This window comes from Bactrocera oleae, chromosome 5, assembly GCF_042242935.1.
Source record: "Bactrocera oleae isolate idBacOlea1 chromosome 5, idBacOlea1, whole genome shotgun sequence".
In the NCBI taxonomy this organism is placed as follows: Eukaryota; Metazoa; Arthropoda; class Insecta; order Diptera; family Tephritidae; genus Bactrocera; species Bactrocera oleae.
This window is the reverse complement of record NC_091539.1, coordinates 20,414,599-20,434,384: the sequence shown is the minus strand read 5'-3', so window position 1 is coordinate 20,434,384 and position 19,786 is coordinate 20,414,599. Positions and strand designations below refer to the sequence as shown.

The 19,786-nt window shown below is 38.9% G+C and overlaps 3 protein-coding genes across 3 annotated transcripts; all 3 read right to left on the bottom strand.

Annotated features, from left to right (window-relative positions):
* Positions 1-6,437: 6,437 nt before the first annotated feature.
* Positions 6,438-7,507, bottom strand: LOC138857567 (uncharacterized). The gene has a single exon (XM_070110452.1). The coding sequence runs from the start codon at positions 7,428-7,430 to the stop codon at positions 6,438-6,440; it is 993 nt and encodes a 330-aa protein (XP_069966553.1). The 5' UTR covers positions 7,431-7,507.
* Positions 7,451-8,665, bottom strand: LOC138857336 (uncharacterized). The gene is made up of 2 exons (XM_070109724.1): positions 8,167-8,665; positions 7,451-8,070 (listed from the first exon to the last, which is right to left on the bottom strand). The coding sequence occupies exons 1-2, from the start codon at positions 8,663-8,665 to the stop codon at positions 7,451-7,453; spliced, it is 1,119 nt and encodes a 372-aa protein (XP_069965825.1).
* Positions 8,666-8,785: 120 nt separating this feature from the next.
* LOC138857334 (uncharacterized) lies at positions 8,786-18,860 on the bottom strand. Its single transcript, XM_070109721.1, has 3 exons — positions 18,652-18,860; positions 17,439-17,576; positions 8,786-11,480 (listed from the first exon to the last, which is right to left on the bottom strand). The coding sequence occupies exons 1-3, from the start codon at positions 18,858-18,860 to the stop codon at positions 8,786-8,788; spliced, it is 3,042 nt and encodes a 1,013-aa protein (XP_069965822.1).
* Positions 18,861-19,786: the final 926 nt, after the last annotated feature.

The following is a 19,786-nucleotide window of genomic DNA, read 5'->3' as shown; positions in this document are numbered from 1 at the left end:
GTTAATAGTGCAATAACATGAAAATTTGGCTTTAGCACAGATCAGCAAGGTTGATGTTTTCCAGTATAAGCGGTACCTAGCCCACATAACTAATATATAATTTGCAAGAAAATCTAGGTTGAAACTAAATCTAACAAAGTGCTATTTGTTCGAAATATGTTGGTTATAAAAATTTTTTATTCCCCTAATGGAAATTGATGTGTTTCAGTAGAAGTCTAAATCTAAGAAAGTGCTATTTAATTAAAATGCACTGGTTATTTAAATTTGTTAATCCTGTAATGGAAATTTTATTTTAGCGCAGATCAGCAAAATTAATGTTTTTCAGTATAAAGGGTACCCTGCTCACATAGCTAATATATAATTTGCAAAAAAATCGACGTTGAATTTGTTACACACTTGCTCACATAATTAATATACAATTTGCAAGAGAATAAAATTTGACTCTAAATCTAAGAAAGTGCTATTTTTTTGAAATGCACTGGTTATTTGAATTTGTTAATCCTATAATGGAAATTTTTTTTAGCGCAGATCAGCAAAATTGATGTTTTTCAGTATAAGCGGTACCTTGCTCACATAATTAATATACAATTCGCAAGAAAATCGACTTTAAGTTTGAATCTAAGAAAGTGCTATTTGTTCGAAATGTGCTGGTTATAAAAATTTGTTACTCCCCTAATGGAAATTGATGTGTTTCAGTATAAGTCTAAATCTAAGAAAGTGCTATTTAATTGAAATGCACTGGTTATTTAAATTTGTTAATCCTGTAATGGAAATTTTATTTTAGCGCAGATCAGCAAAATTGATGTTTTTCAGTAAAAGGGGTACCTTGCTCACATAACTAATATATAATTTGCAAGAGAATACAATTTGACTCTAAATCTAAGAAAGTGCTATTTTTTTGAAATGTATGTTAATAACGCAATAACATGAAAATTTGACTTTAGCATAGATCAGCAAGGTTGATGTTTTTCAGTATAAGTCTTAATCTAAGAAAGTAACATTTATTTGAAATTCACTGGTTATTTGAATTTGTTAATACTGTAATGGAAATTTTTCTTTAGCGCAGATTAGCAAAATTGATGTTTTTCAGTATAAGCAGTACCTTGCTCACATAATTAATATACAATTCGCAAGAAAATCGACTTTCAGTTTGAATCTAAGAAAGTGCTATTTGTTCGAAATGTGTTGGTTATAAAAAATTTTTACTCCTCCAATGGAAATTAATGGTATAAGTCTAAATCTAAGAAAGTGCTATTTTTTTGAAATGCATGTTAATAATGCAATAACAAGAAAATTTTACTTTAGACTACAGATCAGCAAAATTGATGTTTTTCAGTATAAGCGGTACCTTACTCACATAACTAATATATAACTTGCAAGAAAATCTACGTTGACTCTAAATCTAAGAAAGTGCTATTTGTTCGAAATGTGCCGGTTATAAAAATTTGTTACTCCTCTAATGGAAATTGATGTTTTTCAGTATAAGTCTAAATATAAGAAAATGCGATTTTATTGAAACGCACTGGTTATTTGAATTTGTTATTCCTGAAATGGAAATTCTTCTTTAGCGCAGATCAGCAAAATTGATGTTTTTCAGTATAAGCGGTACCTTACTCACATAACTAATATATAACTTGCAAGAAAATCTACGTTGACTCTAAATCTTTGAAAGTGCAATTTGTTCGATATGTGGCGGTTATAAAAATTTGTTACTCCTCTAATGGAAATTGATGTTTTCAGTATAAGTCTAAATCTAAGAAAGTAATATTTATTTGAAATTCACTGGTTATTTGAATTTGTTTATACTGTAATGGAAATTTTTCATTAGCGCAGATCAGCAAAATTGATGGTTTTCAGTATGAACGGTACCTTGCTCACATAATTAATATACAATTTGCAAGAGAATAAACTTTGACTCTAAATCTAAGAAAGTGCTATCTTTTTGAAATGTAAGTTAATAATGCAATAACATGAAAATTTTACTTTAGCATAGATCAGCAAGATTGATATTTTTCAGTATAAGTCTTAATCTAAGAAAGTAATATTTATTTGAAATTCACTGGTTATTTGAATTTGTTTATACTGCAATGGAAATTTTTCATTAGCGCAGATCAGCAAAATTGATGGTTTTCAGTATGAACGGTACCTTGCTCACATAATTAATATACAATTTGCAAGAGAATAAACTTTGACTCTAAATCTAAAAAAGTTCTATATATTTGAAATGCACTTGTAATATGAATTTGTTAACCTTTTACTAACATGAAAATGTTTCCTTAGCGCAAATCAGCATAATTAATATTTCTCAGTATTAACGGTACCTTCCTCGAATAAATAATATAAAATTAGCGAGAAAATCCACTTTGAGTCTAAATTTAAAAAAGTGCTATTTGTTCGACATGCACTGGTTAAATGAATTGTTTATTCCCGTTAAAACGTGAAAAGTTTTCTTAAGCGCAGATAAGAAAATTGATGTTTTCAGTATAAGCGGTACCTTGCATGGTTATATGAATTGGTTAAACCTGTAATAACATGAAAACTTTTCTTAAGCGCAGATCAGCATCAGATTGAAATGTATGTTAATAATGCAATAACATGAAAATTTTACTTTAGCACAGATCAATAAGATTGATGTTTTTCAATAAGTCTTAATCTAAGAAAGTAACATTTATTTGAAATTCACTGGATATTTGAATTTGTTAATACTGTAATGGAAATTTTTCTTTAGCGCAGATTAGCAAAATTGATGTTTTTCAGTATAAGCGGTACCTTGTTCACATAATTAATATACAATTCGCAAGAAAATCGACTTTAAGTTTGAATCTAAGAAAGTGCTATTTGTTCGAAATGTGCTGGTTATAAAAATTTGTTACTCCCCTAATGGAAATTGATGTGTTTCAGTATAAGTCTAAATCTAAGAAACTGCTATTTAATTGAAATGCACTGGTTATTTAAATTTGTTAATCCTGTAATGGAAATTCTTCTTTAGCGTAGATCAGCAAAATTGATATTTTTCAGTATAAGCGATACCTTGCTCACATAATCAATTTACAAATTGCAAGAAAATCGACTTTAAATTTGAATCTAAGAAAGTGCTATTCGTTCGAAATGCACTGGTTAAATGAATTGTTTATTCCTGTAATAACATGAAAAGTTTTCTTAAGCGCAGATCAGCGCATTAGTGTTTTCAGCACAACTAGTAAATTGAGGTCTTTTCGTATAAATCTAAATCTAAGAAAGTGCTAGTTTATTGAAATTCACTGGTTATTTGAATTTCTTAATAACGCAATAACTTGAAAATTTGACTTTAGCGCAGATCAGCAAAATTGATTTTTTTTCAGTATAAGCGGTGCCTTGCTCACGTAACTAATATATAATTTGCAAGAAAATCGACGTTGAATTTGTTACTCCACTAATGGAAATTTTTCTTTTACGCAGATCAGCAAAATTGATGTTTTTCAGTATAAGTCTAAATCTAAGAAAGCAATATTTATTTGAAATTCACTGATTATTTGAATTTGTTTATACTGTAATGGAAATTTTTCATTAGCGCAGATCAGCAAAATTGATGGTTTTCAGTATAAGCGGTACCTTGCTCACGTAACTAATATATAATTTGCAAGAAAATCGACGTTGAATTTGTTACTCCACTAATGGAAATTTTTCTTTTACGCAGATCAGCAAAATTGATGTTTTTCAGTATAAGTCTAAATCTAAGAAAGTAATATTTATTTGAAATTCACTGGTTATTTGAATTTGTTTATACTGTAATGGAAATTTTTCATTAGCGCAGATCAGCAAAATTGATGGTTTTCAGTATAAGCGGTACCTTGCTCACATAGGTAGGTAGGTAGGTTGAGTGGCTGTCCAATGACGCATCTAGGCCTATAGGAGGCCCATTGTGATACCACCGGGGCTAATGTTCCCTCACTCTATCGTCTCCTCTCTGAACCAACGTGTGCTCCTGATGAAGTTCATCAGTACAAATAATTTTATATTAGCAACTTCAGATACGTCAGCAAGGAATCCACGACCATTAGTTGCGATTCTTTTCCTATATAGAGCTTTACATTCGCATAGAAGATGCTTTACAGTCTCCTCTTCTTCTACTTCTTGGCAGCTTCTACAATAGTCGTTGTGTGGTACACCTAGCCTACTTGCATGTCTGGATCTTCTAGCTTTAAGTGTGAAACCTTAATAATGCAATAACATGAAAATTTTACTTTAGCACAGATCAGCAAGATTGATGTTTTTCAGTATAAGTCTTAATCTAAAAAGTAAGATTTATTTGAAATTCACTGTTTATTTGAATTTGTTAATACTTAATGGAAATTTTTGTTTAGCGCAGATCAGCAAAATTGATGTTTTTCAGTATAAGCGGTACCTTGCTCACATAGGTAGGTAGGTAGGTTGAGTGGCTGTCCAATGACGCACCTAGGCCTATAGGAGGCCCATTGTGATACCACCGGGGCTAATGTTCCCTCACTCTATCGTCTCCTCTCTGAACCAACCTGTGCTCCTGATGAAGTTCATCAGTACAAATAATTTTATATTAGCAACTTCAGATACGTCAGCAAGGAATCCACGACCATTAGTTGCGATTCTTTTCCTATATAGAGCTTTACATTCGCATAGAAGATGCTTTACAGTCTCCTCTTCTTCTACTTCTTGGCAGCTTCTACAATAGTCGTTGTGTGGTACACCTAGCCTACTTGCATGTCTGGATCTTCTAGCTTTAAGTGTGAAACCTTTTGCCAATGCTTGCTATTTATATGATAGAAGCATATTTGTAAGTTGCGGTAAGGCTATAGCTTCTGCTGTAATTCTCTTATCCGCTTGGGGGGAAATTAAGGTAATGGGGCAGATTTTATTAGAGTTTTGTACTACTCTTCTGCCTATTCCTGTAATTTCAAAGTTGGCTTGTTTTGTTGGCAATTGTAGCCTATTTTGTGCCCTAGACGCTATGAAAGATCGTTGTGATCCTTGGTCTATTAAGGCCCTAATTTCCTATCTTCTCGGTGTTCGATGGAGACTAATACTGTGGGTAGTAGTACCCTACTTTGGTTTTCGCTGTGTAGCGTTTGAGTTTTTAATACCTTTGAGCAGCATGGTGCTTCTTGACAATTTTCGGGATTTTGCACTTCGGGATTTGTTATTGCAACTAAACCCGTGGCTCTTTTCATATTAGCGCTGTTTGGGGGTGAAGTGGAAAAATTATTTAAATGAAGCATAGAATGATGTCGTTTATGACAATAAACGCAATTGAACTTGCTTTCGCAATCTTTGAGTGAATGCGCAAGTGACATACAGTTTATACAAAGCTTTTTTGTTCTTACATAATTGTTTCGATCGGTAATATTATTTTTTTTGAATTTCTTGTAAGATTTAAGCTTATGCTCCCCTGTACACAGTTAGCATGACGTTTGTTTGTATTTTTTTATGTATTTTATTATTATATATTTAATTTTTGTGTATTTATATATTAACTTGATATCTATTTTTCCGCACTTTTTGTATATATGTATATATTTTTATGGCACTATATACGTATATTTTTATATTCGGCACTTTTTTTAGTTTGTTTTATATATGTATATTCATTTGCACCGCACTTGCTTGTTTCACTGTACACTTTTGATTTTTGTTTTGGGTTTATGTATTGTATTGTATATATAAGCATTCGATCTCCGCACTTTAGTTCTTTATTTTATTAAAAAAAAATTTTTTTTCCTAATAGTGCCTTTCCGTAAGGTTCGAAGGACCAATGAATAATTATGCTACCATGTTAGCTCTCACCAAAGACATGTTATTTTCCTTTTTTTTACAAACGCCCTTTTTAGGTTTATGTCGGGGTACTCGACGTTGAGTTTGCCGGTGTGCCAAATAAAATAAAATGTTAATTCAAATTTAACAAAATGTAACTTTAATTACTTTTAGTATATAGGGTAGAAATATAGATGTGGGTTAATTGTACAATATTTATGTGTGTGTATGTTAAGTGTTATATGTATAATTCAAATTATATGTTATTTACAGGTTAGGCTTAAATAATATAAATAATTTAAATATACATTTAATTACAACCTGATGTGGCTTAAATAATCCCTCGTAGATTTTTGTGATGCTGCTATTGTTGTTTTTATGTTGCTGGGGCGATCTAATTTTCGCGCCTTTTCTGTCCGTCCGCGTTGATGTCTGCTCCTTGGTATGCTGACTAATTCCAATTGGAATTATTAGTTATGTTGGTGCTGTTGAGCCTTTTGCATTGTCCTCTAATTCGTATTTATACGAGTTAGGAGAACAATGCAGGGATGTGTTCATTTGGTATGAACATCCCTGCCGCCTTGCAGGGTCTGCGAATAAAAAAGTTATTAGAACTTTTTCGCTTTGGGTTAAGGAATATTGTTTTTAAAATGGGTTGAGTGGTTACTTAGGGTTTAAATCGCACAAGCACCAGTTAGAGTCCAACCGAGTGCGATGTTTTGTGCGATCACGGTGCTGTTGTCTGGGTTGAATAATCCGGGTTTCATTATCCTTGGGTAGATGTCTGCTCCCAGTTCCATCATGATTTTATCATCCTTGTGGAACATAGGGTCGGCTAGGACTAAGTGGTCGAATCTCTTAAAGATTTCGCCACCTATATCACGATTGTAGGGTCGGGTCGGTAATTCCTGCGTCATAAGGCAGTTAACTTCGACATGCCAGTCGGGATCAGTTAATGACCCTATGACGAGTTTACATATGCGATGAGAGTCAAGGTACGTTTTCGGTAACCTCAATCTCTTAACTAGCTCCGAGGCAATAATTGTCACCTTTCGGGTCGGGTTAATTATGACACGTACTTTATTCCATTTGCCATCGTGTTTTATTTTTATCATGGCAGTGGGTATAAGGGTCGGCTTGGCCAGTTGTGTTGGAATCTCTGGATCTTTGTGTAGTCGTTCGTCGTTCTTTGTTGTTTTGGTTTTTTCTTTGCAAAACAACCTGGGGTGTCCATGTAGGGTTGAATGGTGCTCCCCGTTACACATGTTACATCGTTTTGCGCTTGTGCATCGTTGTGTTGAGTGCGATCTGGCCAAGCAGTTGACGCAGTACTTATACTTAGTTACTGCGTTAAACTTTTCGTGGATGTTTATTTTAGTAAACTTTGAACATGTCACCAGCCTGTGATCTTTTTTGCACAATCCACAGGCGACGTGTTTATGTGCGCGTTTTGATGAATGGGTGATAGTACGCCGAGCCGTGCGGTGGGTACTTCCTCTTTCTTCTCGAATGGGGGAGAGGGTCGCTTTAAAGCGGTGTAAGCGTCTAGCCAGGGTCCTATTGTCGGAGAGTGGGGTGATGCTTCGGATGACGCTGAGTGATCGTATGGTGAAGGCTGGGCTGCTCTGTCGGCTGCAGATAGATTTGATGCTATTTTGAGGAGCCATGTCACTATAAAGAAATGAGATTAGGTATTTGGTAAGGTGACTATTTTGGTTATTGGGCGGGTAATTGTTCCCTGAGAAGTACGTATGTCAACTACTCTGGTCTTATTGTCTGCACCGATATAGGTTTTTTCGATGCGACCAAGTTTCCATTCATTTGGGGGTAGAGTTTCTTGGCGTATGACTACCATATCATTGACCTCTATATTGCGTTGAGGGTATTTCCACTTATACCGTTTGTGGAGTTCTTTTAGATATTCTTCTTTCCATCGTTTGCAGAAGTGTTGATGGAGTATCTTTAACTTTTGCCATCTATGTGCGATGCTTAGTTGTGTATCTTCTAAGTTGGGTTCTGCTGGGGTTAATAAAGGGGTACCTATTAAGAAATGGCCTGGAGTTAAAGGTTCTATATTCCTGGGGTCTTCACTTAGTGGGCTTAAAGGTCGAGAATTCAAGCAGCTTTCGATTCGGGTTAGAAGGGTAGATAATTCTTCGAAAGTGAATTTTTGGATCTGAGACACCTTTTTTAAGTGGCTCTTTAAACTTTTCACTCCTGCTTCCCAGAGTCCACCCATGTGTGGAGCTCCTGGAGGATTAAAGTGCCAGTTGATGTTTTGGTGTGCTTCACTTGTTGTTATTTGTGTTCTTAGTGATTTTATGAATTCTCGTCGATCTTTGATTAAGAGTTTAGACGCTCCCACGAAATTAGTACCATTGTCAGAATAGAGATCGGCGGGACATCCGCGCCTAGAAAAGAATCGTGCGAATGCGGCCATGAATTCTTGGATGGTGAGATCGCTTGCTGCCTCCAGGTGTATTGCTTTGGTTGCAAAACAAACAAATACGCATACATAACTTTTTGTGATCAAGCACGCTCTGCCGGTGTAATTTTTTATGTCATAGGGACCGGCGAAGTCGATTCCTGTTGCTGCGAATGGGCGGGTTAGGGTGGTACGTTCCGCTGGAAGAGCTGCCATTAATTGAGTAGTTTCGCTCTTCTTGTGTAAGACGCAGGTTTTGCACTGATGGATAATGGACTTGATGAGAGTTTTAAGCTTCGGTATCCAAAATTCCGTACGCATGAGTCGTAAAACTAGTTGGTTGCCACCATGTAGGGTAATTGAGTGAGTAAATTGGGTGAGTAGTTTTGTTAATCGACTGCTATAGGGTAATATAATCGGATGACGCTCGTTATATGATAATGCGGCTGAATTGCTCAATCGGCCATTGACTCGCATTATTCCTTTGGGATCGATTAAAGGGTTTAGGGTCAAAATTGTACTTTTTCTGTGTATGCTGGTTTTTTGAGTTAAAGCTTCATACTCCTCCTGGAAGTGCTTTCTTTGGGTTAAAATAATTTACTTCGTGCGGGTAGTTTTGAACTCGTCTGGAGTTATTTCCAACGTTGTGTATGGCTGTTGTGATCTGTTGGGTGACGCATTCGAGCAGAATCTGAATAGATATGCTATGACTCGAATGGCTTTGGGTAGTGATGAAAATCTATCCAGTATATCCTCTTGTGTTGTGTTGACGAAAGTCTTGATTGGCCGCAGTTCCAGTGTTGTATCGATTGATTTTTGGGTAATTGGCCAATGTTTCGGGTTGAGTTTTAGCCATTGGGGTCCGTGCCACCAGAGGTCATTGTTAACCATCTCCAGAGGTGTGCATCCGCGACTGCCCAAATCTGCCGGATTGTCCTGGCTTTCGATGTGACGCCAATTTTCGGTTCCAACTTTTTCTGCAATTGTGGCAACTCGGTGGGATACAAAGGTTGTCCATGAGCATGGGGGTTTGCTTAGCCAAGAAAGGACAATTGTAGAATCCGTCCAAAGGTGAGTGCGGTACTGAGTAATATTTAATTGGGGTAGGGTCGCATCCACTAGATTCGCCAGAAGAACCGCTCCGCAAAGTTCTAGCCTTGGTAGAGATATACTTTTTATTGGGGACACACGAGTCTTAAATATTAAAAGAGTTGTCCAGGTGTTTGTGTTTGTAGAAACACTTATGTATAGGTTTGCTGCGTAAGCTTTTACTGAGGCGTCAGAGAATCCGTGGAAATTGATGATCGCGGATGTCGAAAAGTGGGTCCACTGAGGAATTTCAATCAGATTTAGGGTTTCGTAATCTTTTATGAAGGTTTTCCAGTGATGGAGAGTTAAGGGTTTTAAACTTTCATCCCAATCGGATTTATCGAGCCATATTTGTTGCATTATTATTTTGGCTGTGACTACAACGGGACTGAGCCAACCAGCCGGGTCGAACAATTTTGCTATAATCGATAATACTTCTCTTTTAGTAAACGATGTCTTATCGTGAATAGGGTTGATGACAAAAAAGAATGCATCTTTTTTTGCATTCCATCTGATCCCCAGTGATTTTGTGCTATTGGATTCCGGTAAACTGAGTAAGTTCGTGTCCAACAGATGTTCTTGTGAGATTCCAGATAAAACTTTTGGGTCATTTGAGGTCCATTTGCGTAGAGCAAATCCTGCGGACTCCAAAGATGAGGTAAGTTCGTTTCGTGCCATCTTCGCATTTGCTACGTCATGTGCTCCTGCAAGTACATCATCGACGTACATTCCGTTTCGAAGTATCTCTGCTGCCAGTGGGTGGGTTTCTTGTACATCATCCGCTAATTTGAGGAGGGTACGGATAGCTAAGTATGGGGCACAGTTAATACCAAACGTAACAGTTTGTAGTTCAAAATCTTCTATGGGGTCGTTAGGCGATCTTCTATATAAGATTCTTTGAAATGGAGTGTGTTTGCTTTCAACAAGTATTTGACGATACATTTTTTGAATATCTGCATTGAATACGATTCGAAACATACGACACTTTACCACTAGGATTACCAGGTCTGCTTGCAGAATAGGTCCAGTGTGTAATACATCGTTGAGGCTATTTCTATTTGAGGAGGGGCATGATGCGTTGAATACCACTCGCAGTTGGGTCGTTAAGCGATCGGGTTTGATGACTGCGTGATGTGGTAGATAGTATGTTTTCGTATTCTCTGCGGGGTCATATTCTATTTTGGTCATATGACCGAGTTCCAGGTACTCGTTGATGGCCTTGTCGTGATCTGTTTTTATTTCAGGTTTTCTAGAGAGGGATTTTTCATTTCTTAGATACTGAGCTAAAGCTATATGTCTCGAGTTGCCCAAGTCTATTTTTTCTGGGGTTTTAAAGGGTAATGTTACCACGTAACGCCCAGTTGAGTGCCTTCGGGTTGTTTTTTGATAATGTTGCTCACACAGTATATCCGAAGTTGAGGGTAGAGGCTTTTTCGGAACTTCTTCGACTTCCCAAAATTGTGTGAGCAACTTGTCTGGGGTCGTCTTATTGAAAAATGACAATATTGAGGGTGAGATGGGTTTTTCAGGTGTGGGCCCGGAAAGAATCCAACCGAATTTTGTTTCTTGGGCTAGTAATGACCCGAGTACATTTCTCTGTACGCCACTGAGAATTATTTGTGGGTACAGATCACTTCCGATAAGGATGTCGACAGGTCTGGGTTTATAGAAGTGAGGGTCAGCTAAACTAAAACCGAATTCTTTATTAGAAATTATTCTATCAAGTGAGTGAGTGGGTAAGTTATCAGTTAAAGTTTTTAAGATAAACGCGTGGGTTGTTATCTTAAATTCCCTTTTTGTTGGTGAACGAAGGGTGAGTTCGCAAGTTTTGGTAGCTGTTGCGGAGACTGTGTTGTTCAATCCGGTCACTTGTGCGTTTTTCTTGAATGTGGGTATGTCCAATTTTCTGTGGAGCTTCTCAGAAATGAACGTAGCTTCTGACCCAGAGTCGATTAGTGCTCGAGCTGTATATAATTGCCCTTTGTAAGAAACTTGCACTATGGCAGTACCTAGCAAAACCTGCTTCCTACTTGAGTTGTGTGGGTCTTGAGTTTTATTTTCAGTGGACTGTAAGAGGGTTGTGTAGGCTTGCGGATTTGTATTAAGATTAAGGGTTTGGGAGGTACTACTATTGGTAGAGTCAAGAGGCGGGTTCGAGGCTCTTGATCCTTGCGGGAGGGATTGGGAGCGGGATGGGGCATCCCTATGCAGAAGAGTGTTATGTTTCTTTCTACATATTCTGCATGAGTATTTGCTCTTGCATTCCTTGAAGCGATGCGATAATGCAAGGCAATTAAAACAGTAACCATTATTTTTTATTACGTTTATTCGGGTCTCGACATTCAATTGTAAAAACTTTGGGCATTCTCGAATGGAATGTTGGGTTCTACATAATTTACAACTCTCAATGTCTTGGGGTTTTTTTGAGATGATGTTGCTTCTTACAGGGTTTTCACTAGCGTGTGGAAAACTCAAATTCGAAGTTCCAGAAACGTTCGCGTGAAAGGTATTAAATTTCCTGTCTTTTCCTTTTCTATAAGGCCCATTATCGGGTTGGGTAACTGGAACGGGGTCAGTTAGATTTCCTACTGCTTCCAAAGATTTGTATCTATGGGTGAGAAATGCGTCGAAAGTTTTCCATGATGGTATTTCGGAGTTGTCTTCTAGGGTATCCTCAAATTGATGAAGTAAAGTCTTAGGTAGTTTCAATCCACATAAGAAGATTAAGATTGGGTCCCAACTAGTCGTGTCTATGTATACATTATGAAGATTTGTAAGACAATTGTTGACGGTCCTCTGAAGATGTTTAATAGCGCTTCCACTTTCCTGGTTTGCTTGGGGTAAATTGAACAAAATTTTTAATTGCGCGTTGAATTGAACTCGTTTGTTTTCGTATTGCGATACCAGGTCCCTCCATGCCATCAAGAAACCATCATTTGTTAATGGTGCGTTTTTCACTATTGCTCCTGCTTCTCCTCGGGTTTTTTGAATGAGGTGAAACAGTCTCTCCACGTTACTAATTTTGTGATTGTTTACATATATGGCCGTAAACATGTCTCTGAATGAGGGCCAGGTTACGAAGTCGCCATAAAATATGTCCGTGTCAGATGGGGGTAGATGAATTGAAGATCCTATGTCCCGCGATGTGTTTTCATCTGAAGCTCGTTCCTTTATTGTGGGGGTTGGGGTCTTAAGATCATCTATAGCTTGGTTAATGGATCCCAAACATTTCAAATATAATTGATGACCTGTTTTAAATTTTTCTTTAACTTTTGAGAAGTCAATAGTCTCACCGCGTTTTTGTGGGGTTCTACGAAAGGCATCGTACGACTTGTTTGCCTTATCGTAAATAGCGTTAAGTTCAACTCTTTTTATTTCCAGAGTATGAACGGATTCATCTTCGGGGTGGGTCTCGTAATGTTCTTCGATATATTCGAACAAATCCGAAATACAGAACTTAAATTCTTCCATTTTCGATAGAAATTTTATTTATTTCTTTATTATATAGATAGGTATGTATATATCGCCACAATTTATAAATTTTAAATGAAACAAATAATAAATTTCAAGTAATTTTTCTTTATTTAAATTTTAAAAGCAAATTTCCGAATGCTGGCGAATTTCCAAAATAAAATTTTTTTTTTTTTTTGTATGTGTCTTATATTATATATGCACAATATTTAAAATTCCGATGCACGAAAAATTTCCTACTGGGTTATTTGAATTTTTTCCTACAGGGTTTTTTGTTCGCTCGCAATGCACTAGCAATGAATATTTAAGAGAGCGGATAATGCAATTTGAATATATATATATACGTGTATGTACGAATAGGTACCAAGAGTAACGTTGCTTGGCTCTCAAAAATTTTATATTATGTTGTAAGTACGTACTTATGTATGTATTATGAGTAAAGTGCTAAACGGAATATGGCAATAATAAATTCGCAAATACTTTGCACTTAATACCTGTTAAGCACAAGATTTATTTTATTATATATATTTGTTTTCACTTTGCACTTTTATTCCGTATTGCACTGATATATTATATTTTTTTTTTAAAATTTTGGGTTTATGTACTCACAATTTTTTTTTTCTCACGTATATAATCCTTGTTGCTGATATGATCCAAGTTTATGGTTGATTGGGTGCGCGAATATATTATATTATTTTTGATGATCCAAATGGTGGTTGATTGGGTGGGTGAATGTATAATTTATAAACGATGTTTAATTGGGTGGGTTTTATTTTATCCAGGACGATCCGGCTCGAAGGACCAAAATGTCGGGGTACTCGACGTTGAGTTTGCCGGTGTGCCAAATAAAATAAAATGTTAATTCAAATTCAACAAAATGTAACTTTAATTACTTTTAGTATATAGGGTAGAAATATAGACAATTTATGTGGGTTAATTGTACAATATTTATGTGTGTGTATGTTAAGTGTTATATGTATAATTCAAATTATATGTTATTTACAGGTTAGGCTTAAATAATATAAATAATTTAAATATACATTTAATTACAACCTGATGTGGCTTAAATAATCCCTCGTCGATTTTTGTGATGCTGCTGTTGTTGTTTTTATATTGCTGGGGCGATCTAATTTTCGCGCCCTTTCTGTCCGTCCGCGTTGATGTCTGCTCCTTGGTATGCTGACTAATTCCAATTGGAATTATTAGTTATGTTGGTGCTGTTGAGCCTTTTGCATTGTCCTCTAATTCGTATTTATACGAGTTAGGAGAACAATGCAGGGATGTGTTCATTTGGTATGAACAGTTTAAATTACAATTTTTTATTTATTTTTATTTTTTTTTTTTTATTAAATGTTATTTTCACAACCTTTGTACTAAAAGTTAATACCACGATTTTAAAGAGGTCGGTAGCGGAGATAGCAATTTCACGGTGACGTTGCGCAAAAGAGATTTGTGGTCGCTCGTCGTCCCCTTTTTACCTCCTTCGGTGTGGTGTGTAGTGTGTCTTCATGTGTGGGGTGATCGTGGTGGTAGGGTTGGTGTGGAATGTGTTTGGATGATGTGTTAAGCCTGGATTTAAGTCTGAAGGTTAAAGACCCGTAGGAATATTGTTAACTGAGGGATTATCATGAGAAATTTGTTCCGCATGAAAAAATTTATCCAATCGGAAATCCTCTGCAGATGCAAAAAACGGAATTTCTTATTGGTTATAAAATTCTGAAATCCAGTTCTCATTAATATGTTTGTTGTGCTCACGATATAGAGGGGTATTCAGTAAGAACTGCAAAGCTTCCATAATCTTTGCGGGGCCCAAAATTTCTTCCCCCGTACCCCTCCTACTAAGCTGTCGGCGTTGTGTTTCTCTATCACGTTATCTTTCCTTGTTTCAGGATTTCTTCTAGCATGTTCTCGTTGCATATGATCATAGGTAGGTAGGTAGGTAGAGTGGCTGTCTAACAACGCACCTAGGCCTATGGGAGGCCCATTGTGATATCACCGGGACTACTGTTCCCTCACTCTATCGTCTCCTCTCTGAACCAACCTGTGCTTCTGATGAAGCTCATCAGTATAAATAATTTTATATTAGCAACTTCTGATACGTCGTCAAGGAATCCACGACCGATAGTTGCGATTCTTTTCCTGCATAGAGCTTTACATTCGCATAGAAGATGTTTTACTGTCTCCTCTTCTTCTACTTCTTGGCAGCTTCTACAATAATCGTTGTAAGGTACACCTAGCCTGCTGGCATGTCTACCAATTAGACAGTGACCTGTTAGTACCCCAATCAGAGTTTTTATGTCATTCCTTTTGAATTTTAATAGTCGGTTTGTACGACTCTTGCTCCATACCTGCCACGTTAGTCTGCTAGTGGAGCTTGTTATGGATTGTCTCCAACGAGACTCTGCTATATTTATAGCATGTTCGTTGATTAAGTGCTTACAAGTTGCCAGGGGCATAAAAATTTCCCCTTTTTCAGGGGTTAATTGTAACTCGGTGCCTGTTCTGGCTAGTTCATCTGCTTCGCAGTTTCCAGGGATATCACTATGCCCTGGAACCCATTGCAGGTTTATTGTAAAGTAGGATGTCAGATCCTCTAATAGATCAAGACAATCTTTCACTATCTTTGATGAGACCATAGGAGACTTGAGTGATTTCAAGGCCGCTTGGCTATCCGTATAAATATATATGTTCCTTGTTGTGAGCACACTTTTTGTCAATACAACAAGGCTTTCTTTGATTGCTGTGATCTCCGCCTGGAAAACACTGCAGTGGTCTGGTAAGCGGAAGGCTATTTTGGTGTTTAATGTTGCGCAAAAGACACCACCTCCCACCCGATGATCCAGTTTGGATCCATCCGTGTAGATGCTGATTCCTGTATTCCTGTCCACCTCGCCCCTTTTCCACTCCTCTCTTGTGGGGAAAGCAATATTGTGGACCGAATTTAGCATCCGTTCTATTGGATTGTGGAAATCCGTGGTTTTGGGTAGGAACGGGAATATACTGAGTATCCTTGAATGCCCCTTGTTGCATGCGACTAGTTGGGAGGATTCCCTCAGTCTAAGAGCTGACTTTGCCGCCACTTGTTTACAGAACAGGTCTGTTGGCACTAAATGTAGAATGACGTTAAGAGCCTGGCTTGGCGTTGTTCTAAGAGCTCCACTAATGCATATACTGGCTGCTCTCTGTATGCTGTCCATACGCTTTACCGCGTATTTCTTTTACATTATGATTGGTCTGACAACTGCTGTATAGAGCCAATAAGTTACCCGAGGTGTAAGTCCCCATTTGGGGCCCACCATCCTTTTACAGGTGAAGAGTGCTGTGGCTGCCTTCTTCACCCTAGCATTCAAGTTTTGTTTCCAAGAAAGCTTCCTGTCTAAGATTAGTCCCAGGTAGCTTGCCTTATCTCCAATTGTTAGTCTGCAACCATTTATTATTGGCGCCGTAACTTCTGGAGCATTATGTTTTCTGGTGAACAATACGAGCTCTGTCTTACCAGCATTTAAATTTAATCCGCACGATACTGCCCCACAACGTGTACCCCCTTCTTTTCTAGATCCATCAGCAACTTATTCATTGTCAGGACCCAGAGAAGTGGGGATAACACGCCTCCTTGAGGTGTACCTCTTTGGACAGATATGCACATCGTTGACGCTCCCATCGTTGAAATTATTGACCTGCTCGTGAGCATCTGTTCAATTAATTTCCTGAGAGGTTCAGAGATGTCCAGATCCTTAAGCGCACTCAGTATGGCCCTAGGCTGGATATTATTGAAGGCTTCTTCTATGTCTAAGAAGGCAAATAGAGTGTATTCTTTGACTTCCAGAGATTTTTCAATCTCCGCCACCACAGAGCTTAGTGCTGTTTCTGTGGATTTTCCTTTAGAATACGCATGCTGTGAACCAGCCAACTTTTCTGGTTTCAGTTTGTTTCTTATAAGTAATTCTATTAGTCTTTCCAGGATTTTTAAAAGGAAAGAGGAGAGGCTAATTGGCCTGAAGTCCTTTGGACTTGTATGCGAGCTTTTGCCTGCCTTTGGTATGTATATTACCTTGACCTTTCTCCAAAGCGAAAGGATGTAGTTTAATTGCAGCGCCCCCTTAAGAATGGCAATTAGCCAATTCATTATGTAATTCTGCGACTGCTGCAATTGAGCCGGGAATATACCGTCTGATCCCGGCGACTTGAAGGGCTTAAAGCTGTTTATTGCCCAGCGTACGTTGCTTTCTGACACTATGTTTATGAGAGTGGGGCTCATTTCTGCTCCACTGTCTTGAGTATATTCTGCAGTATGGCTTTCAGAGCTGCCTGGGAAGTGGGTATCCATTAGTAGCCCCAAGGACTCTTCACTGGATACCGTCCAACTTCGGTCTGGCTTCTGAAGATAACCGATACTATGCACCGATTGTGCCATTATTTTCCTAAATCGAAACGCTTCCGCCGTGTTCTCGAATGTTCTTCGAGAACCCTCCATTGGGTTACCCTGTCAATTAGTTCTTCCGACACAAGTGTGATATCCAGAACTTCTTTTCGGTTTCTTGTAATAAATGTTGGCGTGCTTCCCTTATTACACACCAGTAACTTAGTACCTAGTAGGTAATTAAAGAGACACTCACCTCTGTCGTTTACATCTGTGCTGCCCCAGATTGTGTGATGCGCATTTGAGTCGCATCCAAGTATCGTCATGCACTTGGATGCCTCGCTATCCCGTACCACCTCTTTTACCAACAGAGGTGGCACCAGTTCCTGCTCATACGGCATATAGCACGACACTAGCCGGTAACTGCTTGAGCCCGTTTTCCAGCTTACTGCTGCTGTGTCGTTGTTGCTGTAATTATGTAATATAAAAACATTAAGGTTCTTCTTTGCCATTATGCAGGCTCTGATTTTACCTTCACAGTTAGCCATCAGCAACTTATAGTTCGGCGTCCTCAGTCCGCAAATACGCCCTCCATTAACCCATGGCTCCTGAATGAGGACAAATTCAGGCTGTTCCATTGCCACGCGGTTAATTAGGGCTGCTGAAGCTAGTTTGCTATGATGGAGATTAATTTGTAGAAGACGCATTAACTATTGTTATATCTGCGTTTTCCTGAGAGCCGCTTAAAAGCTCTTTCTCAGTATACAAGCTTGAGAGTCTGGCCGCAAGCTCAGACCCGAAAGAAGAACACTCACCTTGCTCCATACTTTCCGCGTCGCTCGAGAACTCCATAGGATCTTCCTCTACTTTGCATATCTCTTTCCCCGATGCCAGATGGTCTGCAGCATCGGCGTCCGACTTGTAAGGCGTTATCCTTACTTTCGTGAACCCTTAATTTATCTCCCCGCCACTTTTCGCCAGCAGTTCGATGGATTCTTTCGTTAATAACAGCAGAATCTGCATCGTGGCCTTTTTGGTCACCACGCCAGATTCTGCTACGCTGTCCTCAAATGTCTTGACATACTTCCACCCTTCCGTGGGTAGGCTCGGGTTGCAGGCTCTTATGAGCTGCATAATTTGGTCCGGCTGTGATGGTGTAGCCGGAATCCATACCCTTGCCCTTGGTCTGGATGGTATGTCCTTCTTGTCCACTGCTACCAATTTTGCCCCGGGGTATACCTCTCCCACCTTGGCTATAGCAGCTTTGTATAGAGCGACCGATCTCTCGTCATCGCAAACAATCATTTTGATCTGGCCCTGATACCAGCCGGCATCTGCGCATGACGGTGGCGGACCCGGATTGCTTAATAGCACTTCCAACGCCACATTTGTCAGCGCAGCCTGCACCCATTTCCATTGGGCTCTGCGGATTCTTCCTTCGGGATCTCCCTCATCCAGAACGCCAATCACAATTCGGTTCCGGGCCACTTCTGCAAATGATTTTGCGGGCGTTACACCCTTGGTCTTCGGTCTCTTAGCTCACGACTTTGCCTCTTCAGCTGACCTCTGTTGCTTGGCTGCCTTTACCGGCGGCTCCAACTTGAAGTTGGGTATGACTGCTCTCGTGCAGTCAATCGATGATTGGAGCCCCTGCGTTAGCTCCTCTTTCGTTGGCGGCTTTAGCTCTACCAACCTTAGTAAGTATGAGGCGCGTCGTCTCTGCGCATATTTTGCCTTTGACGGGTCCTGCATGCTAACTGTAGGCCACTCCCTGGCAGATGCACTTCCGGCAGCAGCCCCTTTGGCATCTCCTCCCTCCCCCTGCTTCTCAGCCGTGTTTTGGCCGCAGGGTTTGGGTCTGGCTGCCTCCGGCGCTACCACTTTCTGTGGGCCAGCTTTAGCTTCTGCCCCTTTACTAGTGCTTGCCTTGTCTTCAGGACCAAGCTTCGCTCCTGCCCTTTTCTGTGTTTATTGAGCTCGCTCCAAACGCTGCTCTTTAATGGGAGCAACTCGCTCCCTCCGGCTTTTTTCCTGGAGATCCGGGCTCTCTCCGATTTTTTGTTTTCGTTATTTGTTGTTTTTGTTTATTTTCGTTTTGGTTCATTGTTGGTTCCACGAGTGTGGAGGAAAGTATGTCCACTTGCGCATAGCCCCCGTTGCGCAAGTAAGGCTATCTTATTACGGAGGGCGCCAGGTATCCGTAAGCTCCGTTCGAGACTGGGCTATTTAAGGGCACCCAGCCAGGTTGATCCTCGGCACGGGTCGCATGACACCTTGATCCAGCCTTTCCCCCCCGACCATGGTAAGGCTCCTTATCTGTATGCTGTGCTATTGGGGAACATCAAACACACAGATAAGAAGTCTGACCTTAGCTAGATTCCTCACGTCTACGGCACGGGCGGACTGTCACCAGCTCGTCCCCGCTTGTGTCGTGAATCTGTGGTATCTATTACCTGTCAGCACCCTCGGATAGGGTTCAGTGGGGGATTTTTGCCGACCTCACATAACTAATATATTATTTGCAAGAAAATCTACGTTGAGTCTAAATCTAAGAATATGCTATTTGTTCGAAATGTGCCGGTTATAAAAATTTGTTACTCCTCTAATGAAAATTGATGTTTTTCAGTATAAGTACAAATCTAAGAAAGTGTTATTATTTCGAAATGCGCTGGTTATAT